The following is a 22357-nucleotide window of genomic DNA, read 5'->3' as shown; positions in this document are numbered from 1 at the left end:
ATGGCCTGACATGAGTAGGTAGAGTCAATGGTTTGCAATGTTGGCTATCCGTTAAAATCACCTGGGCAGCCTTTAGAACTTCCCAGGCCCAGGCTGCGACCCAGACCAATCGGAATCTCTGGGGCTGAGGCCTGGGAATCCATTTTTAAAGTTTGCCGGATGATTCCAATGTGCAGCCAGGATCGAAAACCTCTGTGTAGTAGTTCCCAAATATGGCTATACATCTGACTAATGGGGAGAGGGCTAGGGAACTCCCAACACAGAGATTAAATTTGGCTCTGATGGCTAAGGCTATTCTTTCAAAAAAATGTTTGTTGGCCTTCTACTATATTTCAGTCCTGTGTTAGGTGTTGGGCATACAGTTATGAACAAAACAAAGCCCTTGCCATCATGAAGCTTATTATAAAGTCGACCAGAGGATGAGAACAGGAATATTTGTTTGCTTTCTTTACTGCTGAATCTCCGGTGCTTGGCACATAGTAGGCACTTGATAAAAAACTTGTTAAATGAATGAATGGTTGACTGAATAGTGACTTAAGTGCTGTGAAGAAAAATAAAGCAGGGTAAGGGAGGATAGTGTGTGTGTTTCCATCTTACATGGGGTGGTCACGGAAGGCCTCACAGAGATGGTGACTCTTGAGCAAAGACTGGCAGAAGATGGGGGAGGAAGACACACAGCTATCTGGGGATAGTTGTGTCCCTGGCAAAGGAAGAGCAAGTGCAAAGGCCCTGAGGTGAAGCTTGCTTGGCAGTTTAGGGGAGCAGTAAGGAGGCCAGTGTGGCTGGAGGAGTGACAGTGAGTGGACAGAGGGGTAACAGAGTGACATACAGGTAATGGGGGTTGGGAAGAGAGAGGGTGGGCAGCTCATATTAGGGCCCTGTAGACTACAGCAAGGCCTTTGGCATTAAGGGGAACATGATGGCTTCTTTTTCTGTGTCTTGACGCTGGAGAGTGTATGTATTCATGTGTACAGTGACTAATGTTTACCTGGAGCTGAATGCAAGCAGGAATTTCTGTGCTACTCTATAAAGAATGCTGAATATCTTAGTGGATCAGGCCTTTAACTACAATTTACAATGGGAAAAAGCTCAGCAAGCAAGAAGGACAGTCAGCAAGGAGTCACAATGAGCCAGGGAATCAGCTTGGCAATGGAAAAGCCTGTCAGCAGGCCTCCAGACTGGCCTCTAAGTGATGCCTGAGGTTGTCAAATAGATGTTACTGTTGCTAAATGAGAAGTGTCTAGAAAACCGACGGGGGGTGTATGAGAGGGTGTGTGTACACGCTCACTGGGGAGCAGTTAGAGTAAACCTAGAGGAAAGCAAAAGTGATATGAAACAGAGAAGAGGGTCCAGGCAGATCTGTGGCTTCAGCCATTACTGGAAACTTCCTAAGAGCACCTTAGGGAAGGGGAATTTCTTGGGATCACACTGAGGAGTTGGCCAGACATTTGGAAAGCTGCCTACGAAGGGTCAGTGCTCAGGGACATTTGTTTTTTTTAAAGATTTTATTTATTTATTCATGAGAGACAGAGAGAGAGAGAGGCAGAGGGAGAAGCAGGCTCCCAAGGAGCAGGGAGCCTGATGCGGGACTCGATCCCAGGACCCTGGGATCACGACCTGAGCCGAAGGCAGACGCTTAACCATCTGAGCCACCCAGGCGCCCAGCGCTCAGGGACATTTGGAAGTAGTTGGAAGCAGCACTCATTTCCCTCAAGCAGTGCCCCTTCCTCTTCAGAGCATCTGTTCTCTCCCTGCCCTCACCAGGTCCCTTGCCTGGGCCTACCTGGGAGTGTACTATGACTCACTCCTGTTCAGCTTTTCTCTAGAGGCTGCAGGAACCAAACTGAGTGGCATTGTGCTAAGGTGCTAAGGGGGCCATGGCTTACTTGGTGCATTTGCATAAGGACAATAACCCAAATGCGAGGATTTCGATGAAGGGATTTTCAGGCACCAGGGGTTGGCCCCAGCTGGGAGAGATTTGTGTGTGGGAAGGTGTGAACAAGGGAATGGTTCCTCAGGCCCCTCAAAGCATGACACACAAGCAGTCCCTTATTTGAAGGGAGTCCCTTATTTCTGTAGGGGCTTCACTAGCCACAATAAGGGGCCAGTGAAAAATATTTACCTTAATACTGCTTGCATTCTCCAGATCTGGATATTCAAAACTTTCTGTGGTCAAAATACAATATTGGAAAATAGTTATTTCAGAGATGTACAAATTTGGACACGAAAATTACCTCAAGAGTTTTATCAAAGAACTGCAGAAATTAGGCAAACAGAAAAAGCTGAAAAGAGGTGAGATTCCCTAGAATTCTGGGCACAGGTCTTGACTCTTTACTCCCAAACTGGGAAAGATGGGGCATGATGTGGTGGGAAGAGCACCGGGCAGAACATCAGGGAAGGCTGGGGCTGTACAACTAGCATCCTTGCACAACAACTCTGTGGGCTTCTTTGTTCATCTGTAAAATGAGAAATTAGGCTGTGGGTGATTTCTAAGGACCCCCACAGCTCTCTGGTTGTAGACAGTTGAAAAGAACTGAATGAGGCTGCCAGCTAAAGGAATGCTAGAAAGGAAGGTGGCTGGTCTTAGGAAATGGTTACTTCCTGTGAAAATTAGCAGAGCGCTGAGGCATTATCCTGAATTCCAGGAGACATTGGGGATTGAAATTTGGCCTAAGGAGGTAGAAATGATACCAAGAGGGAAGTTTCCAAAAGACCCACAGCGAGGGAGGGAACGAGCAGTAAAAGGAGAAATGGACTTGTTTGGGAGTCAGAAAAACTGTGTTTGAATCTTAGCTTCACTATCTAAAGCTCTGTGAATACGGTGAGTTCTAACTTCTCTGACTCTGTTTCCTCATATGTACAATGGGAATGTGACTACTTTCTCACAAGAGGGCCAGGTGAAGTAATGTGTATTTGATATACATTTTATACATGTGTAATCATAAAGGACCAAGATGAGAAGATCCTGGATTAACCTTTGAGCCAAGGATTCTAGAAAAAAATACAGTAAAACCTCAGTTACCTTGAAAATGAGAGAGATCCCATTACTTGAATTATGTGATGAAATTGGTTAACCAGAATATCCACTCAATTTTATTATCAGTTGCTAGTTGTTCAAAAGTGTCTGAATGTATTTTCCTATTTTAGGAAGTCTTGTACACTGTACATATTTGCACTGACTTTTTTTGGTGATTGGGGCCATTTGGGTTTATCTGGGCCATCATTCCAATATAATTTTTAAGCATCTAGGCTAAATGCATGGCATCCCTTCTAGATATACCTAAGAAGTTGTTTTGATAAAGAGGGAATGAAAAAATTCCAGAGTTCCAGATGGTCAGAGTCAAGTTGAGATTTTATTGTCTCTTCTGTGAAACGAAGAATTCGTTTTGCCAGCCCTGACCTCCCCACTGAATTCTAGACTTAACTATCCAACTGCTCGTGTGATCTGTGCATTTGAGTGTCCAATGGCTTCAATCTCACACAGCCCAAATGGAATTCTTGTTCCCTCCACCTTCACTCCCCTGCCTGTCTCACCACATGGTACCACAAGCCACTTAGTTGCTCAAGCCAAAATTGTAGGACTCATCCTAGATTTTTCTGTTTTCCTCACTTCCCACATCCACTCCATTAGCAGTTCCTGCTGATTCTACCTTCAAAATACATTCCGTATCTGTTCACTTTTTACCACCTCCATGGCCACACCCCTAGTCCAGGCCACCATTATTTCTTGGCTGGATTATTATGAAAGCCTCCTAACCGTTCTCCCTGCTTTAATCCTATCTATACTTAGCTCACTCTCCAAATAGTAGCCAGAGGGATTTATTTTAAAAAATTCATAAATTAGATTATATCACTTCTCTGCTTAAAATCCCCCACAGGATTCCTACAGCAACCCAAAAAGTAACCTACACTCATTTCCACTGTCTGTAACAGGCCCTAACATGATCTGACCCCTAGCTATTTATCTCTCTAACCCCATCTCATACCACTTTCCTTCTCACTGGGCTCTAGGTACAGGCCTTTATTCTTTTCCTCTAACATGCCAAGCTCATCCCCTCCTAGCGTCTTTGCACTTACTGTACCCTGTGCCTGGGATCCTCTGCTTCCAGATCTTCCTGTGGCTGCTTTCTTTTGTCATTAAGGTCTAATGTTGCTGGACTTCTTGGATCAGCCTAATCTAGCCAGCCACTCTCTAGCTTTCTTTTCTTCTTACTCACTCATGAATTCCACAAATACTTACTGAGTGCCTACTGTGTGCCTGTTTTCTAGGTATGTGGGGGTATGGCGGACAGACAAAAATCCCTCCCCGCATGGAGCTAAATTCTAGGGGAAGGAGACAGTCAACAAACAAACAAAAACACACAATCTATCAGATAGTATAAATGCTAGGGAACAAATTAAAGCAGGGCAGGAGGATAGGGAGTGCTGGGGTGGCAGTGAGTTCTGGGGTTGCAATTTTAAAGAAGGTGCTCAGAGGTGGCTTTACTTAGAAGATGATACTTAAGCAAAGATCTGAAGAAGGTGAGGAGTGAGCTCTGCAGATACCTGGGAGAAGAGTGTTTTCGTCAGCTCAGTAAGTGCAAAGGTTCTGAGAAAGGAAAATGCCTGGCATGTCTGAGGGTGTGTGTGGCTGGGGTGGAGTGATTAAGAGGGGATCATAGGAGAGGTGGCCAGAGAGGTCATGGGGAGGGGGGAATGCTGTCCAGACCATGTGGAGCCTTGTAAGCCACTGGCTTTTACCCTGTGTGAGATGGGGGGGTACTTATTTTTATCTAGATTTATTGTGTTTATGTTGCCCCTGGCTCCCAAGTTAGAATGAGGGTAAAGACTTTGTCTCTCTTACTCATGGCTTTATCTCCAGAACTCAGGACAGTGTCCAGCACAAAGAAAATGCTCAGAGAATCTTTGTTGAACGTGATTGAATGAACCAACTGGACAGGTGCAGTATTACCAAAGGATACAGGAACTAAGCATAATGTAGTGCAATGAAGTTGAGGAAAACAAGACAATGGATTCAGGTTTAGGAGACTTAGGATCTATACTCTGACTCAATGTATGACCTTGGACAAGGCACTTCCCCACTCTGAACCTCAGGCTCTTCATCTTTAAATTGAGGTTATAGTAGATGGCTTCTTTCTGGCTCTAACAGCCTATAATGATTCCATACTGCAGGCTGCACACCATTGATACGTTCTCTCATCTTCTGACTATGCCCTGTTCATGGAATTCTGGCAAACTTAACAATACTCTATGGTTCATCTTTTAATAAATGTTTCCACTTACAAATGGAGAGGATAGCTTTCTTGAGTAACCTTTTGAGTGGGTTGCAGGCTTGAAATAATCAAGGTCAACTCCAGTCCTGCAGTTTGTATTTCAAGGCCACCTTTATAGTAAACATTACACCCCCAACTTTAGGCCAGTGCTGCCACTGTGAGAACCACATTGATCCTTTGCAGTTTAAAAGAATAGGGGACCGGGGCGCCTGGGTGGCTCAGTCCGTTGAGCGTCCACCTTCGGCCTTTGGCTCAGGTCATGATCCCAGGGTCCTGGGATCCAGCCCCGTGTCGGGCTCCCCACTTAGTGGGGAGTTTGCGTCTCCCTCGCCCCCTGCCCCTCCCCCTTCTCATGCTCTCTCTCTCTCAAATAAATAAATAAATATCTTTAAAAAAACCTGGGAGATGGCCACATCATGTGGGAAAATAAATATTTGAAAACTGTATATTACACAGTTTGGAGAGATATTAATTAGGGTAATTAAAATAATTATTTTAATTAATTAAATATTTAATTAAAATAATTAGGGTAATTAAAATAATTTAAAATTATGCATTGAAAGCCTTTATAAAAGTCCTTCCTCTTTGTCTTCTAGAATTTTTCCTCCAGACATATTTGCAGAGATATAGAAAAGTATCCGTCACTGCCTACTCAGTACACATAAATATATGCATATAAACATACGAACATGGATATCTATCTATTTATCTAAATGGAAAATACCTGATAATCTTTGAAAATTTGTAAGTAGATGATACTGCATCTATATAATGAAATCAAATATTTAAAATTGAAAAAAAACTGTATATTATTTCATGCTTTAAAAATTCTTTAAATTTGTATTGTGAAGTACATTGCACTCAGAAAAAAAATAAAAGAATGGGGACTAAAAACTCAAGTTGAGACAAAAGATAAAGTGAAGTCTACCCTAGCCAGATTCTAACATAAATAAATTTAGGTTTAATTTTTAGCTTTAAAAGCTTTTGGGGGCACCTGAGTGGCTTAGTTTGTTAAGAGTCTGCCTTTGGCTCAGGTCGTGATCCCAGGGTTCTGGGACTGAGCCCCAGGGCAGGCTTCTTGCTCAGCAGGGAGTCTGCTTCTCCCTTTCCCTCTGCCTCTCCCCTATGCTAGTGCTCTCTCTCAAAAATAAATAAGTAAAATCTTAAAAAAATAGAAGCTTTTTAAATATATTTTACTGGGGCTAAGCTAGTCCTACAAAGGAAGGATACACTCTTAAAGAGAGATTAAATCCTCGCAGCATGAGCTCCATCCACATTTAGATGTGATAAACCCATATTTTCTGGATATTTCCTACAGGAGCATGGCAATTTTACACCCATAATATCACATCATGTACTTTATACCAAAATTATTAATGAAATTTTGGTGATTCAGAAAAAGCAAACTCATTGGCTCATGTTAACTATTCCCTCAAAGTAGGTCAACCTATTAGAAAACTTAGTGTTAATTTCATGTTTCATAAGAGGAAATTTTATCAATTTTATCATTTCAAGCAAAGAACAAAGTCTCCTTTAAATAGTATCTAAGAAAAAAAATCAATCCAACCTTCTGTTATTTTGGCACTTGGATCTGAGGGACGATCATCATCATCACTAAAAAAAAGGAAAAAGACATTTTATTTACTGTGTATTTAATATATGAAGGAATACTGGTTAAGTAAAACAACAGTGTCAAAATCATTACTCATATAGAAGTAAATCTAGAATGGTATGTCTCTGAGTTATCAAATCAAGTGAAAATGACTGCTACATTGACTTTTATTTGGTTTTATATATGCCCTCTTATCTTCTCTGGTGACACAAATAATTGAGAGTTGCCTGCTTTACTACTTAGGTATGTTACAACAATCTTGAAGGGAGAAAGGATCAATGGTGGGTTAGGGGTAGGTGTCCTAAAACAGCATCAGGTCAAAAAGATACCTTAATTTCATAGTGCCAAGTAGAAAAGAATATAATCAGGTAGATTTTTCTCCTTATACCCTAGTTTTCCCATGATACAAAATGCTACCCTTCCCAGTTTGTGGATATTCTTATAAACACTGGAACAATTTTAGGCATATTTAGGCTATTCTAGAAAAAGCGTTAACCAGACTTCAAGTCTACAGTGTACTTTATTCCTCTTTGTCTCCTATAAATACTGCAGAGTCCATCCTTTCTCTTACAGTCTTCCCCAATTTGGATGGTCTTGTCTAAAGCTCATCCATCCTTCAAGGCCCAACTCAAACTCCACTGCTTTTGAGGATTCTTCCCTGAATGCTCCAACTTACATAACCTCTCCATTTTGGGGATCCCTATGACAGTCAGGGCCACACTGTTGAGTGTTTAGGTACATAAGGAAACTAAGTAGGAAGCCCTTTAGGTGGGCCATTAGTGCAGGAACTACTGTTGACCCAGGGCCTGTCTCTTAGGTTCCAGAATCTAACACATTAAAGACTTAATCTAACTATACTAACTAGACCACTATACTAGAAAGAAGGAAGTAGAGGCCAGATAAATAGAAATAGGAGAGAACATGGAAAAGGGAGGCCCAGGAAGTAACCACAGAGGAGAACGAGGGGAAGGAGTGAGGGGAGTTTGAGGGGAGAGACACTGGCTTTCTCACATGTTTACTTGAGGGGCCCGTGCTTCGCATTAACATAATTTTCATTTTGGATTTCTATTTTCGTAGCCAACTCAATTGCTTTAATTGACTGTACCTAGAAAATGAAGGCAGACCCTCTTCATTGTATGAGGATGAACTCATAATTCTATGTAAGAAGTAATATGCCAGTTCAGTACTAGCATTACTTTCTTCTCTCTGGAAAAGTACAAGTCAGGTAATTACAAAAGGAGATTTTGTATTAAGTAAAATACACTATAATGTTTCCTTAGTTATCTATGTAGCCAGCATTCTGATCAGGCACACTGTGTTTGCCCCTAAAATCTCACATGGCTTCCTAATAAATAGATCCTAATAAACAGATGTGAGTTTGTGTTGAGGCTACTGTCCTGGTGAGCCTCTGAATTGGCCAGAGTTGTATCTCTGTGTTTTCTTGTAGTTTCTGGGTTAACTGCAGTTTCTGGGTTAACTTGGAAATCATTGCAAATGGATAATCCAGGGGGACTGTCTCACCAGGAAATCCTAAATCATGTGTATCTTCCAAATGCATGTACAGTGCAATTTTTTTTTTTTTTTGGGTAGGGCCAACCCAAGAGGATGATAAGTGATCAATCACTAGAATGATACAGAACCAGGGACAGGAGCTGTGTGTCAGAGTGATAGTGGGGCTTATGGACTGAGGAATATTCAACATACTTTGAATAACTTGCTATGTTTCAACAAATTGGGTAAGGAAATTTTGAGAGTAACTTGCCCAAAGGTCACATAGCTACTAAGTGGCAAAGCCAGAATTCAAACCCAGATAGGCTGAATTTGCATGAATCTTTTTACTCTCCTCCAGCCCATTTTCTGGTCCTGCCCACTGGCATGGAGTTTCTGCAAACAAAACTTCCAGTGACTTTTTATAGGTCAGAGTACAAAGAAAAATTAAACATATGATTTTAAATAATTAGACTGCTCTTCTCCTAACTGGTTTCCTTTTTCTGTTTTTCTTGTGCTTCTGACTAACCTAGAACATTTTCCATGATCTATTTTTCTTCAATTGAGGCTTCTAACTTCATCTGTTAGTCATTTCCCTGTAGTTGTAAATACCATCAAAGTTGGGAGAGACTGTCCGGATTCAGTTTTTGCCCTCTTCTTCCTACCCAATGTAAATTACTTGGACTAAGTTTGTGAAACTCTGTACCTTCTCTATAGAAACCCGGTCACTGAGAGTCCCATTTGTCACTTACACTTAGTTGTGTTTTTCTCTCCCAAAAGGAAGAATCTGTGCCAGTCGAGGATTTGGAGGTAGTCATATCAGCATTAGAAACAATTCTTCGCTGTGTCTCCTCAGATTCTGTCCATTGATTTGGTGATGATTCAGTATTTGTTGTAGTTTCAGTGGATTTGCAATGATAACATTTTCCTAGTGACAAAAATTTTTTCAGATTTCTCTTGCTCTTCAGTGGCTTGGAAAAAGCCACTGTGCTTGTAATGGGCTTCATGTCTTCTTTTACTTGATCTTCCAATGGGCCTTCTGGAAGTTCTTCTTTCTCAACGTCTTGTAAAACAACTTCCTCTTCATCGGAAGTTAAGCCCTCTTCCACTTTATTTTCTGAAACTTCTTGATTAATATCATGAGTTACCAAACGAATGATAAGATCTTTTTTGCTGTGGACATCTTTTAAAAGCTCCACTTTGGTGATGTCAGGCATGAATTCCTACTAGCAGTCTGGAATTGAAGAGAAAATATTAAAAACTATTGCCTCAGTCATTTTTCCTATGGTTCTGTAGTAATAAAGCAATTTTCACATGGTTTTCCGTTTCAATTTAGTAAAATTATCCTCAAATGCCACTTACTGGTAGAGTGTGTGTGTGTGTGTGTGTGTGTGTGTGTATGTAATAGTGATATATTTAAAAGAAGAAATAAATAAAAATCATAAGCAATATTTGCTCATTTCAGTAATCCTTTTTTTTTTTGCATTCAAGAATGTTATCCTTGGGCCGCCTGGGTGGCTCAGATGGTTAAGTGTCTGCCTTCGGCTCAGGTCATGATCCCGGGGTCCTGGGATCGAGCCCTACATCGGGCTCCCTGCTGAGCAGGGAGCCTGCTTCTCCCTCCCCCTCTGCCTGCTGCTCCCCCTACTTGTACTCTCTCTCTAATAAAAAATAAAAAATCTTAAAAAAAGAATAATGTTATCCAGTCCAAAGAAGGGAACCCTAGTAAGTTTTGTTTTTGCTTCAAATTTTACTTTTTACTTGCCAAGAAATGCAAAATGCACAAATACTGTAATTACATTCTGTTTTCATCATTTACCTGGAAAGTTCTGTGACAGATTTAGGACATGTTTTTCTAAACTTTTAGTGAGAGAACCAATCATAAGAGCAATCTAAATGTAGATATTTTCATGAACAAAAGACAAGGTATTGGCTGACCTGGATTTTAAAACATGATTGTGAAAGACTTTGCATGTTCACTTTTCACCCTCCACATTCTAACCCTTGAACATATTTTCCAAAGGCAGCTTCAGAGAGTAACTTTTCATTCCTCCTCACCTCCCTGGTCAAATGTTACTTTCCATTTTGCAATGGTAAAGACAGATCAGTCATAAATGACTTTTCCATTTCTGTAGCCTTTGATGATGCCACAGAACCTTTACATTAATTTGGGTTATCAATCTTAGATCTCTGTAAAACTGCAACCCAGAGTTTCAGATAAATGCTGCCTTTACCGTAGTATCTTTTGTGCAAAACAAAATGAAAGAAGAACTCCTGTAAGAAACTGAAACATAATCAGTCTTGATGATCTGTGCTGGTGGAGGGAAATAGTGGTTCAAAAGCTCAAAGTCGTCTCTGTGGCTCCAGGATGTGTCACTGTAGGAGTCTGATAGGCATTTGTCTGGTGTGTTGGGAAGTTCTGGTACCTCAGAATAGCAAATGAAGCATTGCTTATGGATTCCTAACTGAGGACTAGCCTGGGAGTTGCCTGGGTTCCTTAAACTGATCTCCTGTTCTTTTTTTTTTGGTTTTACTTTCATTTATTTGAGAGAGAGAGCACAAGAGGGAGAGGGAGAAGCAGACTCCCCACTGAGCAGGGAGCCCGACGTGGGGCTCGATCCCAGGATCCCGGGAGCATGACTTGAGCCGAAGGCAGACGCTTAACTGACTGAGCCACCCAGGCGCCCCTCTCCTGTTCTTTCTGAAACTTCCATGCCCACGTTGGGGATGGACAGCACCACTGTCCACCTAGCTGCAAAGCATCTGTCTTAACTGAGCTAGCTAGGTCCATTTGCTTTCCCTGAGATAGCCTTTGCTTCCCTTACGAGTAGCAGCAGTAGTTTCTTTGGATTAGCTATTCTCTTCCAACTTTCTGTGGGCTATAAAGAGATAGTTAAAGTACTGATAAAGGATGTAAAAGAAGAAAGCAGGTAGCCAAAACTGACAGGTGATTAAGAGGTAATCACTTAGAGGAATGTTCTATAGTTTCAACACATAGATCTTGTGCCCAAGGAATTACTTATATATAAATGAAAGCTACTAAGTAAATGATAATGTAATTTTGAGGAACCCAGAGAGAAAAGGACATTTTAGAACTGGAAAGGACCTTTAACTGGTCCAAGAAACTAAGGACCAAGGAGACTCCATCAGTGTCTACGACAATCTCAGTATTTGAGACTAAAAAAAAAAAAAAAAAGTACCCGTAATGTATTCACCAGCTCTGAGACTTAGTTCAATGGGCTGGAAAATAATGCTAAGGAAAACACACTCCTAGGCTTGTGCTCCAGGCAGGCTGGTTCTATAGAACTTTGCTCAGTTTGTAAATCACAGACTATATCCTGAGTGTGAGTGCATACCATCATCCTTGCAAGAGGCTCATTTATGCAGATGGACTTTGGTATTATGTGAGAATGTGGGGCTGGATTAGTGTAACTCCATCTCCCTGAAAGACCATCCCTATGCCCTAGTGCCCTAAAATCTGTAAACAGAACTACTTTTTCAATAGTTATATTGTACCAAGGACAGTGTTTTGGCATTTCGAGCCCCTTTAAAGTATATTTAAAGCCCAAATATAAGACTGCAGAAAAACTAGTTCATAAAAATAGAAGTATGAAGACAGCTGGGTCTAGAACAAGGGTAGACTAGGAAAGAAACTGGGTCCCTCCTCAGTATGTAAGAGTATAGGAAACTGGGAAAGTATTATGTAATGGAAGTGAAATAAGAAGCAAATGAACTCTAAAGAGCTTGCAGTCTGATGTTTGTTGATGAATGTTGCTAAGTAAAAACAATACTACTGTGGAGCCTTAAGTTTGAGGATTTCAATCTTTAACAGGTTGACCTGTTATTCTAATTGGCCCTTTTGGACCCATATAATACTATGATAATGTATATCCATTAAAAAGAACTGTGGGGACTATAAAAATTGCATTTCTTTCGGGTTGCCAAATGAGGACTACAGTTCCATTCAGTCCTGTTTGCTGGTAAGGGTATTTCCCTGTATTCCATTCTTCAAGAAATGGCAGTTCAGTCTGACTGGCTAATGGAAAATAGCCTGCCACTTTTACGCTGAGCCACACTGCTGATGGGTGAGTCCCAGGAAAGCAGAGAAGTGGCTGAATCATAGTGTCCCAATTCTACTGTGCTGGGCAAGAGGAAATTGACCATATTTTATAAATGCATTCCCATAGACCTCCCCGAGGAAGGAGATCACAGGACAACCAGGACTCAGTAACTACTCATTTCTTTTCACCATTGCGTTTAGCACTTACCTCTAATGGTTTTACATTCAATCGTCCCACCTCATCCAATGAGATGCGTCTTTCTCGCTTTTGCTTTCCTGCATCAGGTGTGCCCATTGAGTGACTCCTCCCACTCACTGACACTCTTCTCAGTGCCTCGATGCTGCATCCGGTTCTAGTTAAACACTCCAACTGCAGTTTCTCAAGAGGTGGTGTTTTTATAGAAATGACTCCTAGGTGATCTGCCACAATGTCTGGATCGATATTGATTGGTTGTTTCCCACGGTGAGGAATTATTTTAATTGGAAGTTCCTCTTCACTTAAATCTTGACCTAATTCTTTTTGCTCTAGCTCAGGCCCTCTTTTAACAGCATGCTCATGCACCTTTTCAACAATTCGACTAAGATCCAAATCGCCAAAGAGATCAGCCTGTGAATCTTTTGGGCTAATTGTTTCTAATAGACAATTGGAAATTTTACTGATGAGTAAAGAAGCTACCTCTTTAGGGAAGACATTGTTTGTACCTTTCATGTCATAATAAAGTTCTTCATGAGTTCCAGATTGTTGTAGTACCTGATTATAAACAGAATCGATGATCTGAGAAATAATTTCTATACTTTCTGGACTTAAAAATGTTTCTTCAGGTTTAGCAGCTACACTAATGTTATTTCTGGAAATTTCAGCTGTCACAGATTTTGTCAATTGAGATGCAATTTTATTTACCTCAGACTTTGATAAGTTTTTCACATCTCTGCTTGAGACACTTGGCAACTTTACTAGTTTAGCCAAGAACAAGGCCAGCATTTCCTCTAAAAATCTAGCATCTAACACAGTCTCTTTTTTGGTTGAAGGCTTTTTCTTTGACTTAAGGTCATCAATGATCTTAACCACTTTTTCCATAATTTTGACAGCTTCCAGAACTAACTCTGAACTTGATGCTTCTTCTTCTACTTGAGGATGAAGTTCTGAATTGGAAATTTCCTTCACCATTAAAAATCCTATTATATCAGAAAGGACATTGCTCTTACCAATTAAATCTTTATACACTGAAATATGGGAGGCCAGAGCGCCTTAAAACACTGTTATAAACAGAAGTAACTACTTTTTCAATAGTTGTACTGTCTCCTAAAGATACAGTGGGTGATTCTTTGCCTGTGGCACTACTATAATTAGACTTTTAGAGAGATATTCTTGGAATGAATTTAGGATTTTTGAGATTATTGTTTGCATTTCAGCATTTAGAGAATTGTTTTGTTTCTTATCCACTTTTGGAAACATAGATAAAAGCTTTGACAAAAAATTTACAGCAATTTCTTCTATTATGTAAAAAGGCAGTTTGTAAGCCCATGATGGCTGAGGCTGGGGAACTTCAGTGGTTTGGATGACATCTTTAAGGATACTTTCAACAACACTGTCAACTTCTGTATACTCATGTGACGTTAGCTCTCCAGAAAAATAGTTCTGCAATTGGTTGCCAGTCACTTCCTATACAACTAAATTAACTATGGTTTCTGAAAGGATTTTGCAACCACCGCTGACACAATTTTGTATGCTCTCTTGAGATCCAAATTGTGGCAAGAGATTATTATAAATAGTCTGAGCCACTAATTGAATAATTTCATCGTCATTAGGATGTAAGGATTCTACATACTGTACAATCTTATCTTCATCTTTGGAGATCTCTGTCATAATTGTACTTACTAACTTCATTTGAAGGAAATCCAGTTCTGTGTGCAAATTATCTTCAGATATTTCTGTTTTAGCATTGGCTACTGTTGAGAAAGTTTTTGATAAAAGAAAAGAAATTATACTTTCTAAAAATTCATAAGGTAGCATTATGGTATATGGTGATGATGTTTGACATTCTTTGCAGGCTGTTTGGACTACCTCCTTAGATTCTAGAGGCAAACATGCTGCAGCCGGAACCTCATCATAAAGTAGCAAGTTTAGCTGATGCTGAAAAATGTCTTCTATTACTGCATTAGCTAGCTTTCTTGCTAAATTTTCACCATTACTATTTATGTCTTTATAAATGGAGTCTTGAGATCTGTATTCCTGCAAAATATTGCATATAGAGGAGTGGACAATCTTGTTGACCAACATTTTATCGCTTGATGATATGTTAGCCATAGAAGGTGCCTCATCTAAAGAATCTATCTTAGTTGCAGCTGCCATTTTTTTCTCTCGAGGTGCTATAAATTCACAGATGGTTCTTTTTGCCTGAGAGGTACATTGTGAACTGATGAAACTTTATCTATAGATGGGAAGAACTGACTTCCCTGACCTAGGTTCAATACTTTAATTTGAGCATCTGAAAACTCCTTTAACAGGCAATCAATCAGTTTCATAGCTGTGTCACAGAGCTCAGTTTGATTTACATTTTTGGTTACTTTGACATGCATCATCTGTACCCAGTGAGGAATCAAAAACCAATTTGTTTACTGTTTCAGAGAGAACATCTCCTAAAAAGTTAGCAGGAAAAATCCCACAGTTATTTTCTGGTGGATTGTCTGGTTTACTAGGTTTACTTTTAATCTCTTTATCTTTACTTTTTTTATTCTCTTCCTCTTTTGCAGGAGCATTGTGTTTAGCTGGATTTGTTGAGTCAGGCTGGGCAAAACCCTTGCCATCTGCTTGAGTTACATATACTGCTTTATCACCTAGGGGATTTGGGGATTTTGAATCATCTACTGGTTCTTGGAAAGGAGACAATTCTAAAACATTTCTGTAAATGCTTTCAGTGAAATTCTGGACACGTTTAAGACGCAAGGTCTTTTTGTCATCTGTAACTCCATAAGCTGGAGAATCTCTCCTCTTCTCTTGGATCTTTCTGTTTCTCACTTTGGATTTCAGAGATGGTAATTCAGAAGTTCTATTGTCTTTTTCTAATGAACTCCCTCTTTTCTTGTCACTCTTCTTTTTATCTATTTTTAAATCTGGTTCCAGGACAAGCTTCTTGTTTTTTGTGTCATCAGTAGCTGATGAAAGATCTTGGTATACCTCATCACCTTGCCCTTTTTCCTCTTTTATACCCAAAGTGTCTTTCTTCTTGCTTTCATTCTTTTTAGGTGCCATACTCAAATCTGGTCCCCGAGTATCTTCACTTTCCACATTAGTTGTTGGAGAAGTAACTTTTGATGCCTTCTCATTCTCTTTTCCAATTGACCTTTCCTTTTTCTTTGCATCCCCTTTCTTCTTATCTGCCACACCTCCAACTACACCTGATGCTAGGGTAGTTAATTCGCCCTTCACAATGCTAGTTAGAGAGGTACATATCGGCTCCTGGATGCTGCCTGTCTTCATAAATGTCTTCTCCTTTTTGGAATTCTCTTTTCCATGAAGTGATCCTCTACCTATTTCCAAAGTGTCCATTATGTCTTTCAGGCCTGAGGTTAGAGGAGTAAGTGTAGGTAATTGTTCTAGTGAAGAAACTGGGTTCTCCTTCAAGCTTTTATTTATTTTTGTAAAGATATTATATGGTAGGTGTTGAACTCTTTGGATGATGTTATCCACATTTAGAAATGAAAAGAAGGCAGAAGACCAGTCTCCTGAAAAAAGTGGTTGAATCTTGAAAGCAGAGATTGCCTTTTTGGCTAAAGCAGCTATCATCTCTATAACAATGTTACTTCTATCATCTTTCTGAACATTGTTAGATCCATACATTTCTGTGACCTCATCATACACAGAATCAGATACGTTATTGACTGTCTCTTTATCTATTGGTGGAAAAGAAACATTTCTCCAGAATTTGCTAGGACTTTAATTTTACTTTTCCTAAATTCTCCTACCAGGGCATTTGCAAATTTTATAGCCATGCCCATGGGGTCTTTTTCTGATATCTCTTTGTTCTTAGGGTTTTCAGCAATACTTGGGAGAGTATAAAATTTGCGAACAAGGTCAATTATGACATCTTCCAAAAATGTAGCAGAATACACAGAAGCCTGTGGGAAGCCTGTGAGTATTTTTTCTTTCTCAGGATTCAAGAGTTCAATGATATGGGCATTTTTGGGTAAGTCACAGGAAGGTGATTCTTCGTCATATAAAAATGGCTGCAGATGGTGGTCCACAATTTCTTTCATAATGAAACCAGCTATTTTCCTGAGGAACAAGCCTCCCTTTTTGTATGTATCACGCTGTGTTTCATTTTCTAATTTAAGTTTTTTCATAATACCATTACATATGGAGTTAACAAAGTTCTCACTTGCCTCTAATTGCATACTTTCCACATGCTCCGCTGCTGTGGCAAGTCTAATTTCATGTTCAGAAATTTGTTATAATTTCATCTGTCAGTTTTGAAGCTGTATTCACAAACTCATAATCTGGTGGCACCTCTTTCTCATTGAGTTCAGTTTCGGTCTCAGATGAAGGGAATATATGTGCTAGAAGCTTATAAGTAATATCTTTTAAAAGGGAACGCGGCAATACAGTGATGCATGACGGCAAGACATGGCTATCATCGTTGATGCTGTCAAGCACATTTCTGATGATGTTTTCACCTTGGAGGGTGGAATAGGAAGAAGCTGATAATTCTCCCAAAACTAATGACTCCACTTGAGAATCATAAATTTCTCCTAATAGCAAATAACATATTTTTTGCCCAAAACTGACAGCATCACTTTGTATAGCTCTATAAATACGAATCAGAGATTTATAATCATCTAATAGTTTTTCATAAATTAGGCTGACAGTTTTTTTGACTATTTCTTTATATCCTTCTGAAAAATACAGATTTTCATCCAAGTGATCTGCAACTAAAATTTCTGATGTGGTGAATTCCAGCACAATTGATTTTACTAATGTTGTAACAATGTTCGTTACATTGGTTTTTGCTTTACATGGGTTTTCAGCAGCCAAGACATTATGTGAGAATACACAGAGGATTCTGCCTAAAAGATCAGAAATTACATCCTCTAAAAAGACCGCTGAATTCACAATAAACAACAATTCTCTCTGTTGAGGATCTGTTGCTCTCTGTTGATAAGTTTGACCCACTGTACCTGAAGGAAGAATTTTATCTGCAGATAAAAATGACTCAGGATGATGGTTAAATATTTCTTTTATTATATAACTTGCTATTTTTGTAACAGGTATATTACTTATGCCTTTTTTATCTTTTGTAAGAGACTGATATAGATTTGAATGAGAAATACCAGCATAAATGGCATCAACTATAGCCTGGATATCTTTCTCTGAAATCGCATTTTGTTTTTCATTTCCATGTTTAATAATGCATATTGCATGTTTAGAAATTATAGACATGATCTCATCAATCAGCCTCACAACTGTGTTGTGGAAGTCTGACTGCAAAATGTCTGGGTCTTCTGCACTGCAGTTCAATGGATTTATCTGAGATAAAACCTGAGTGACGATTTTTTCCAAATGTGTATGTGATAATATGGTGGTATATGATGTATAAGTCTGTCTCCGGAGTCTTGATTTACTAATAGCATAATGAACTCTCTTTATCAAAGCATCAGCATGGAGTCTTGAATATGATTTAAAAGGCAGCTTTGCTATGAAATATGGATGAATTTGGAAATCAAAAATTTCAGCCAGGATAATTTTAGTTACCCTTTCAGCCAATGTTTTTGTATCATTGAGAAAGTCTTTACCAGGTTCCAGTTCATATTCTTGTAAAACTTTGCTATATGTCATGTCAATAATTTCGATCACTACTTCTGTATGCACTGGTGGCTAATTGTTCCTTAGCATTTTCTAGGATGCTAACTTGAGCTTTTGAGAATTCTTCCATTATCAAATATATGAGTTTTTCAGCTGTTTCCAATAGTTCTTTTCCTGAATCTCTTAATGAGTTTGTTTGCACAATACCTAACACCCTGTGGAATATTTTGCTTAAAACCCCAGAGATTACATCTTCCAAAAAGGCTGAGGAGTAAACACCAGCAAAAAAATGGTGCCTTCTCACATCATCAAAATATGTATATGATGGAGGAAGTAATGACTTTCCATACACAAATGGATGCAGATGCTGTTGACAAATATTTTTAATGATAAAGACCTGCTATTCTATCAATAAGAACATTGTTACTGCTTGTAATATTGTGCTCAACTGCTTCTTGAGACCCAGAGTTTTGCAACATATTTCTAAATACAGAATCGATGAGATGCTGAACATCGTCCTCTGAATAAATAGATTTGGTTTCTTCTTCATCTTTTGAAAATCGAATTTCATGTTGGGAAATTTTCATCCTAATATCACTGATTAGCTTTGAAGAGATTTCATCACAATTAATTCCGGATCTGCCTTTTGGAGTTTTGCTGTATGGAACCATGTTATATGTAGAAGGAAAGATTCTAGATAACAGCACTCTAATTATGTCTTCTAAAAGTGTGTATGGCAGCAAGGTGCTATATGGAGATAAATGCTGGCTTGGTTTGGTAGATTCACTGCTGCCACTAAAGATATTCTGAATAATGTTCTCTGCTGTTAAAGTAGCATAGGAGGAAGCCGACAAGTCCCCAGAAAACAGTGGGTGAAAAAGATAATCAGAAATAGCGGCTACAATTAAATTGGTAACATTTTCTGCAAAAATATCACTGTCTTTGAGTTCTTCATTATCAACCTCAGTGGTTAGTCCATGCTGTTGCAGAACATTCTCATAAACTGAATTGACGAGTTCATCCACAGTGTCTAGATCTACGGTGGGGAAAGACTGCTCTTGGTCATCATGAAGAATGCAGATTTTAGCTTTGTTAAAATGGTTATTTATTGAGTTTACTATTTTTGGGTCATTTTATCCAGTTCACATTCAGTGTTATATTTTGGATTGAAGACCTTTGATAATAGCCAGGCAACAATATCTTCTACAAATGCATTAGGATAAAAGTCCATACCTAGTGATGATGGCTTCTGGGGTCTATGTGACCCTGTGACCTCACTGAGAACCTCTTTAACCATATCTGATATTTCATCTAGTGGAGTCATTGCACAAGGTAAGCCCTCTCCACACAAAAAGGGTTGAAGATGATTTTCAATAATCTCTTGAATAATGAGACTGGCCATTTGGTCAATCATAATTGGGCTTTGGCTTACTATACTTTTCTGGACTGACACAAGAGAGTCAGACATCTGTAAAACATTATTATAAACAGACTCCACCATATTTTGAAGGCTTTTTTCTGTATATAGATGTTGACAATCATATTTAGTGAGCCAAATCTTATGGTTTGAAATGGCTGACAAAATCTTAGTTATTATACAGGTGGATACCTCATTAAAATCTGAAGTCAATAAATACTTCTTTGCCAAGCATGAAGGCTTACAGGGTGGAGAAATGAGCTGAGATAATAACTTCCTGATGACATCTTCTAAAAATGAGTGTGATAAAATGGTAGTATAGCCCGTTGAATGTTGACCTTGGTAATTAAGTTCTCTCAGGTTGTTTTGAAGTTTCTGCAATATATTTTTAGCTTTAAGAGGGTAATATGAATTAGGCATGAGCTTTCCTACAAAGCACAGTGGGAGTTGGTACTCTGCACTCTCTCTCAATATGCTGTTAGTTATCTGTTCTGCTGTTGAGGTGGTAGCATGTGTCAGATGACTGCCACCAGTAACTTGTAATGCATATTCTCATGAAACAGCACTATTAACTGAGTCAACAATCTTTCTAACAGTTTATCGATTGGTGGAAAACATACCCTTTCTTCAACATCTCGTAAAACAGTGACTGGAGCATTGTTAAACTCATTCACCACAGAGTTGACATCTAATATATTTATCTCATTGAGCTGAGCTTCAGTGATGTTTACATTTTTGCCCTGCAAGGAGGTGGAGAGATTAAGGAAAATGTCTGCAAATATTTCCTCCAGAAATGTGGCAGAATAAACTCCTTGTGTTTATGCCTCCTGGATATTGCATGTTAAGAATAGCTGTTGCATTCTCTTCCTTTTTACCTGGTCTTCGAAGAGGAGGTAGAGGAGGGAATTTTCCTGAAAACTGCTTACCAACTGGGGCTTGTATTTTGGAATGAGTCACAGTGAGATTATTCAGTGGTTCTCTCAAAGGCTTGCTGTCATAATTCATGAATCTTGCAGAGCATTTACCCTGTCTTGATTCTTTTAATTTTGGCCTTTCTATTTTTGGGAAACCAGGGAGTCTTTGTCTTCTTCTATACATTAAATGCTTGTTTGCAAAAAGTGGACTTCTGGGAGGTCAATTTATACCACAGGACAGTTTTTCCATTAAGGATTTTACTAAGGTATGGGAAGTAACACTAAGCATAGATTCTTGATCTATTTCTGCCAGATTTTCCAAAAGGGCTGACATGTTATATTCTTCAAATGGTGAGCCACGGTCCATTGTTCCCCTGCAATAATTCTCTATGTTTTGAAGTATGTTGGGGAGTTGACCTTCTGCTGGTATTTCACCAGAAACAGCACCATCTGTAAGGGGGTTGTTGGCTGTACATTCTTCCAAAAGTATTTTGATAAATTTCTCACATACCATGTTCAGAAGAAAAACTGATTTTGGGGAGAGCCCTGAGTTATTTCTAGGTATTCTATGACTTTGCTGGTTATTTGAAGATAGGAACCTTTTTCGTGGTATTTCACCAGAATCCATATTCCAATTTGGGCATTGATCTGGCAAAACCAAATTGAAAACAATATTAGAAATTTTATTGACTACTTCTTTGGATTCATGAGTTTTTAGGCTACCAACCAGAGTGCCTAATTTGCATGCCAGAGATTTTTCTGTACTAGTTGATTAATTCGGTGAGTAGGAGATGACTTCCAACCTCTGGAGCCTGTCTGTCTTTTCATAGTTTTGGTTTTGTTGCGAGTGGGCAAACTATGGCTTTTAAGACTGGAGAGTGGTTTGTTTCTTCCTCTCCTGTCAGGCTGATGCTTTATTCCTATTTCCTTGGACAGAACATGGATCACTCCTATTAAGAGATCCTGAAAGAGATCATCGAAGTCAGCCACAGCTATTCTTGGGCAGTAAATATATTTTGTTTTCACAGAAACCATTTCTTGTGTAATGTCTACCTTTAAAATGTCGCTATTAAAAAGGATTCAAATAATGATTTCAGAAATGCTTAAAGCAAGTCCTCTGATAGAAACTGACTGACTTACAAATACTTGTGAATGAATTAAAATAACCTTGCTAAAAGCTGCATCTTGGTTTTCCAGTGATTTCTGTTTTGTTCCACCATCTTCAATACAATCACAAATGTTTGACATTACATAGGAAATAACCAATTCAGTGAGATGTTCACAAAATTGATAAAGTGAAGTATCATAGTTAATGCTTCTTAGAGGCTGTTTTGATTTATATTTTTTCCTTAACGGTGTGGAAACAATAAATACTTTTTCATCAAGAGGACCTTAAAACAGAAAACATTACTATTTTTAACATGCATTAAGGGAAAATGTTGAGCATTCAAAATACTAGCAATATTTTATACATGAATTTTACCTAACTCAAGAAATAGAAAAACCTAGTCAAGAAATTTTGGAACTGAGTTGTCTTCAAATCTCTATTTCCCACTTGTGGAACCTTACTTCGGCCATGAAGTTAAGAAAATAGCCTAATAGAATTCAGATCTCTAACTGCTGGTTTCTTCCTTGTATAAGGAATTAAAAGCTGGAAATCCTAGGGCAGAGAAATGATTTTTAGCTTTGGTTGCAATGCCCTAGAGTGATTCCAGTGATGACTACAGACCTCATATAATTCTTGAAAATATTTTCAGCTGTTTATCTAATTATCTAGTTTGGGACTATATAGT

The 22357-nt window shown here is 39.0% G+C and overlaps 1 protein-coding gene across 1 annotated transcript in view; it reads right to left on the bottom strand.

Annotated features, from left to right (window-relative positions):
- The window catches only part of LOC112809163 (fibrous sheath-interacting protein 2-like), a 69984-nt gene that overhangs the window by 3560 nt on the left and 44067 nt on the right, over nucleotides 1-22357 (bottom strand). The window contains 17 exon segments of the mRNA XM_073879079.1: nucleotides 2123-2166; nucleotides 6841-6887; nucleotides 7991-8091; nucleotides 9126-9641; nucleotides 12642-13670; nucleotides 13672-13763; nucleotides 13766-14807; nucleotides 14810-15002; nucleotides 15004-16342; nucleotides 16345-16883; nucleotides 16885-18306; nucleotides 18308-18627; nucleotides 18629-19356; nucleotides 19359-20249; nucleotides 20252-20462; nucleotides 20464-21317; nucleotides 21320-21955. Coding sequence (XP_073735180.1) covers nucleotides 2123-2166; nucleotides 6841-6887; nucleotides 7991-8091; nucleotides 9126-9641; nucleotides 12642-13670; nucleotides 13672-13763; nucleotides 13766-14807; nucleotides 14810-15002; nucleotides 15004-16342; nucleotides 16345-16883; nucleotides 16885-18306; nucleotides 18308-18627; nucleotides 18629-19356; nucleotides 19359-20249; nucleotides 20252-20462; nucleotides 20464-21317; nucleotides 21320-21955 — 10004 coding nt within the window.

Source organism: Callorhinus ursinus, unplaced genomic scaffold (genome assembly GCF_003265705.2).
Source record: "Callorhinus ursinus isolate GAN/ISIS: 27379988/994484 unplaced genomic scaffold, GSC_fseal_2.0 scaffold33, whole genome shotgun sequence".
Lineage (NCBI taxonomy): Eukaryota > Metazoa > Chordata > Mammalia > Carnivora > Otariidae > Callorhinus > Callorhinus ursinus.
The sequence above is the reverse complement of the archived record's forward strand: the minus strand, read 5'-3'. Positions and strand labels throughout refer to the sequence as shown.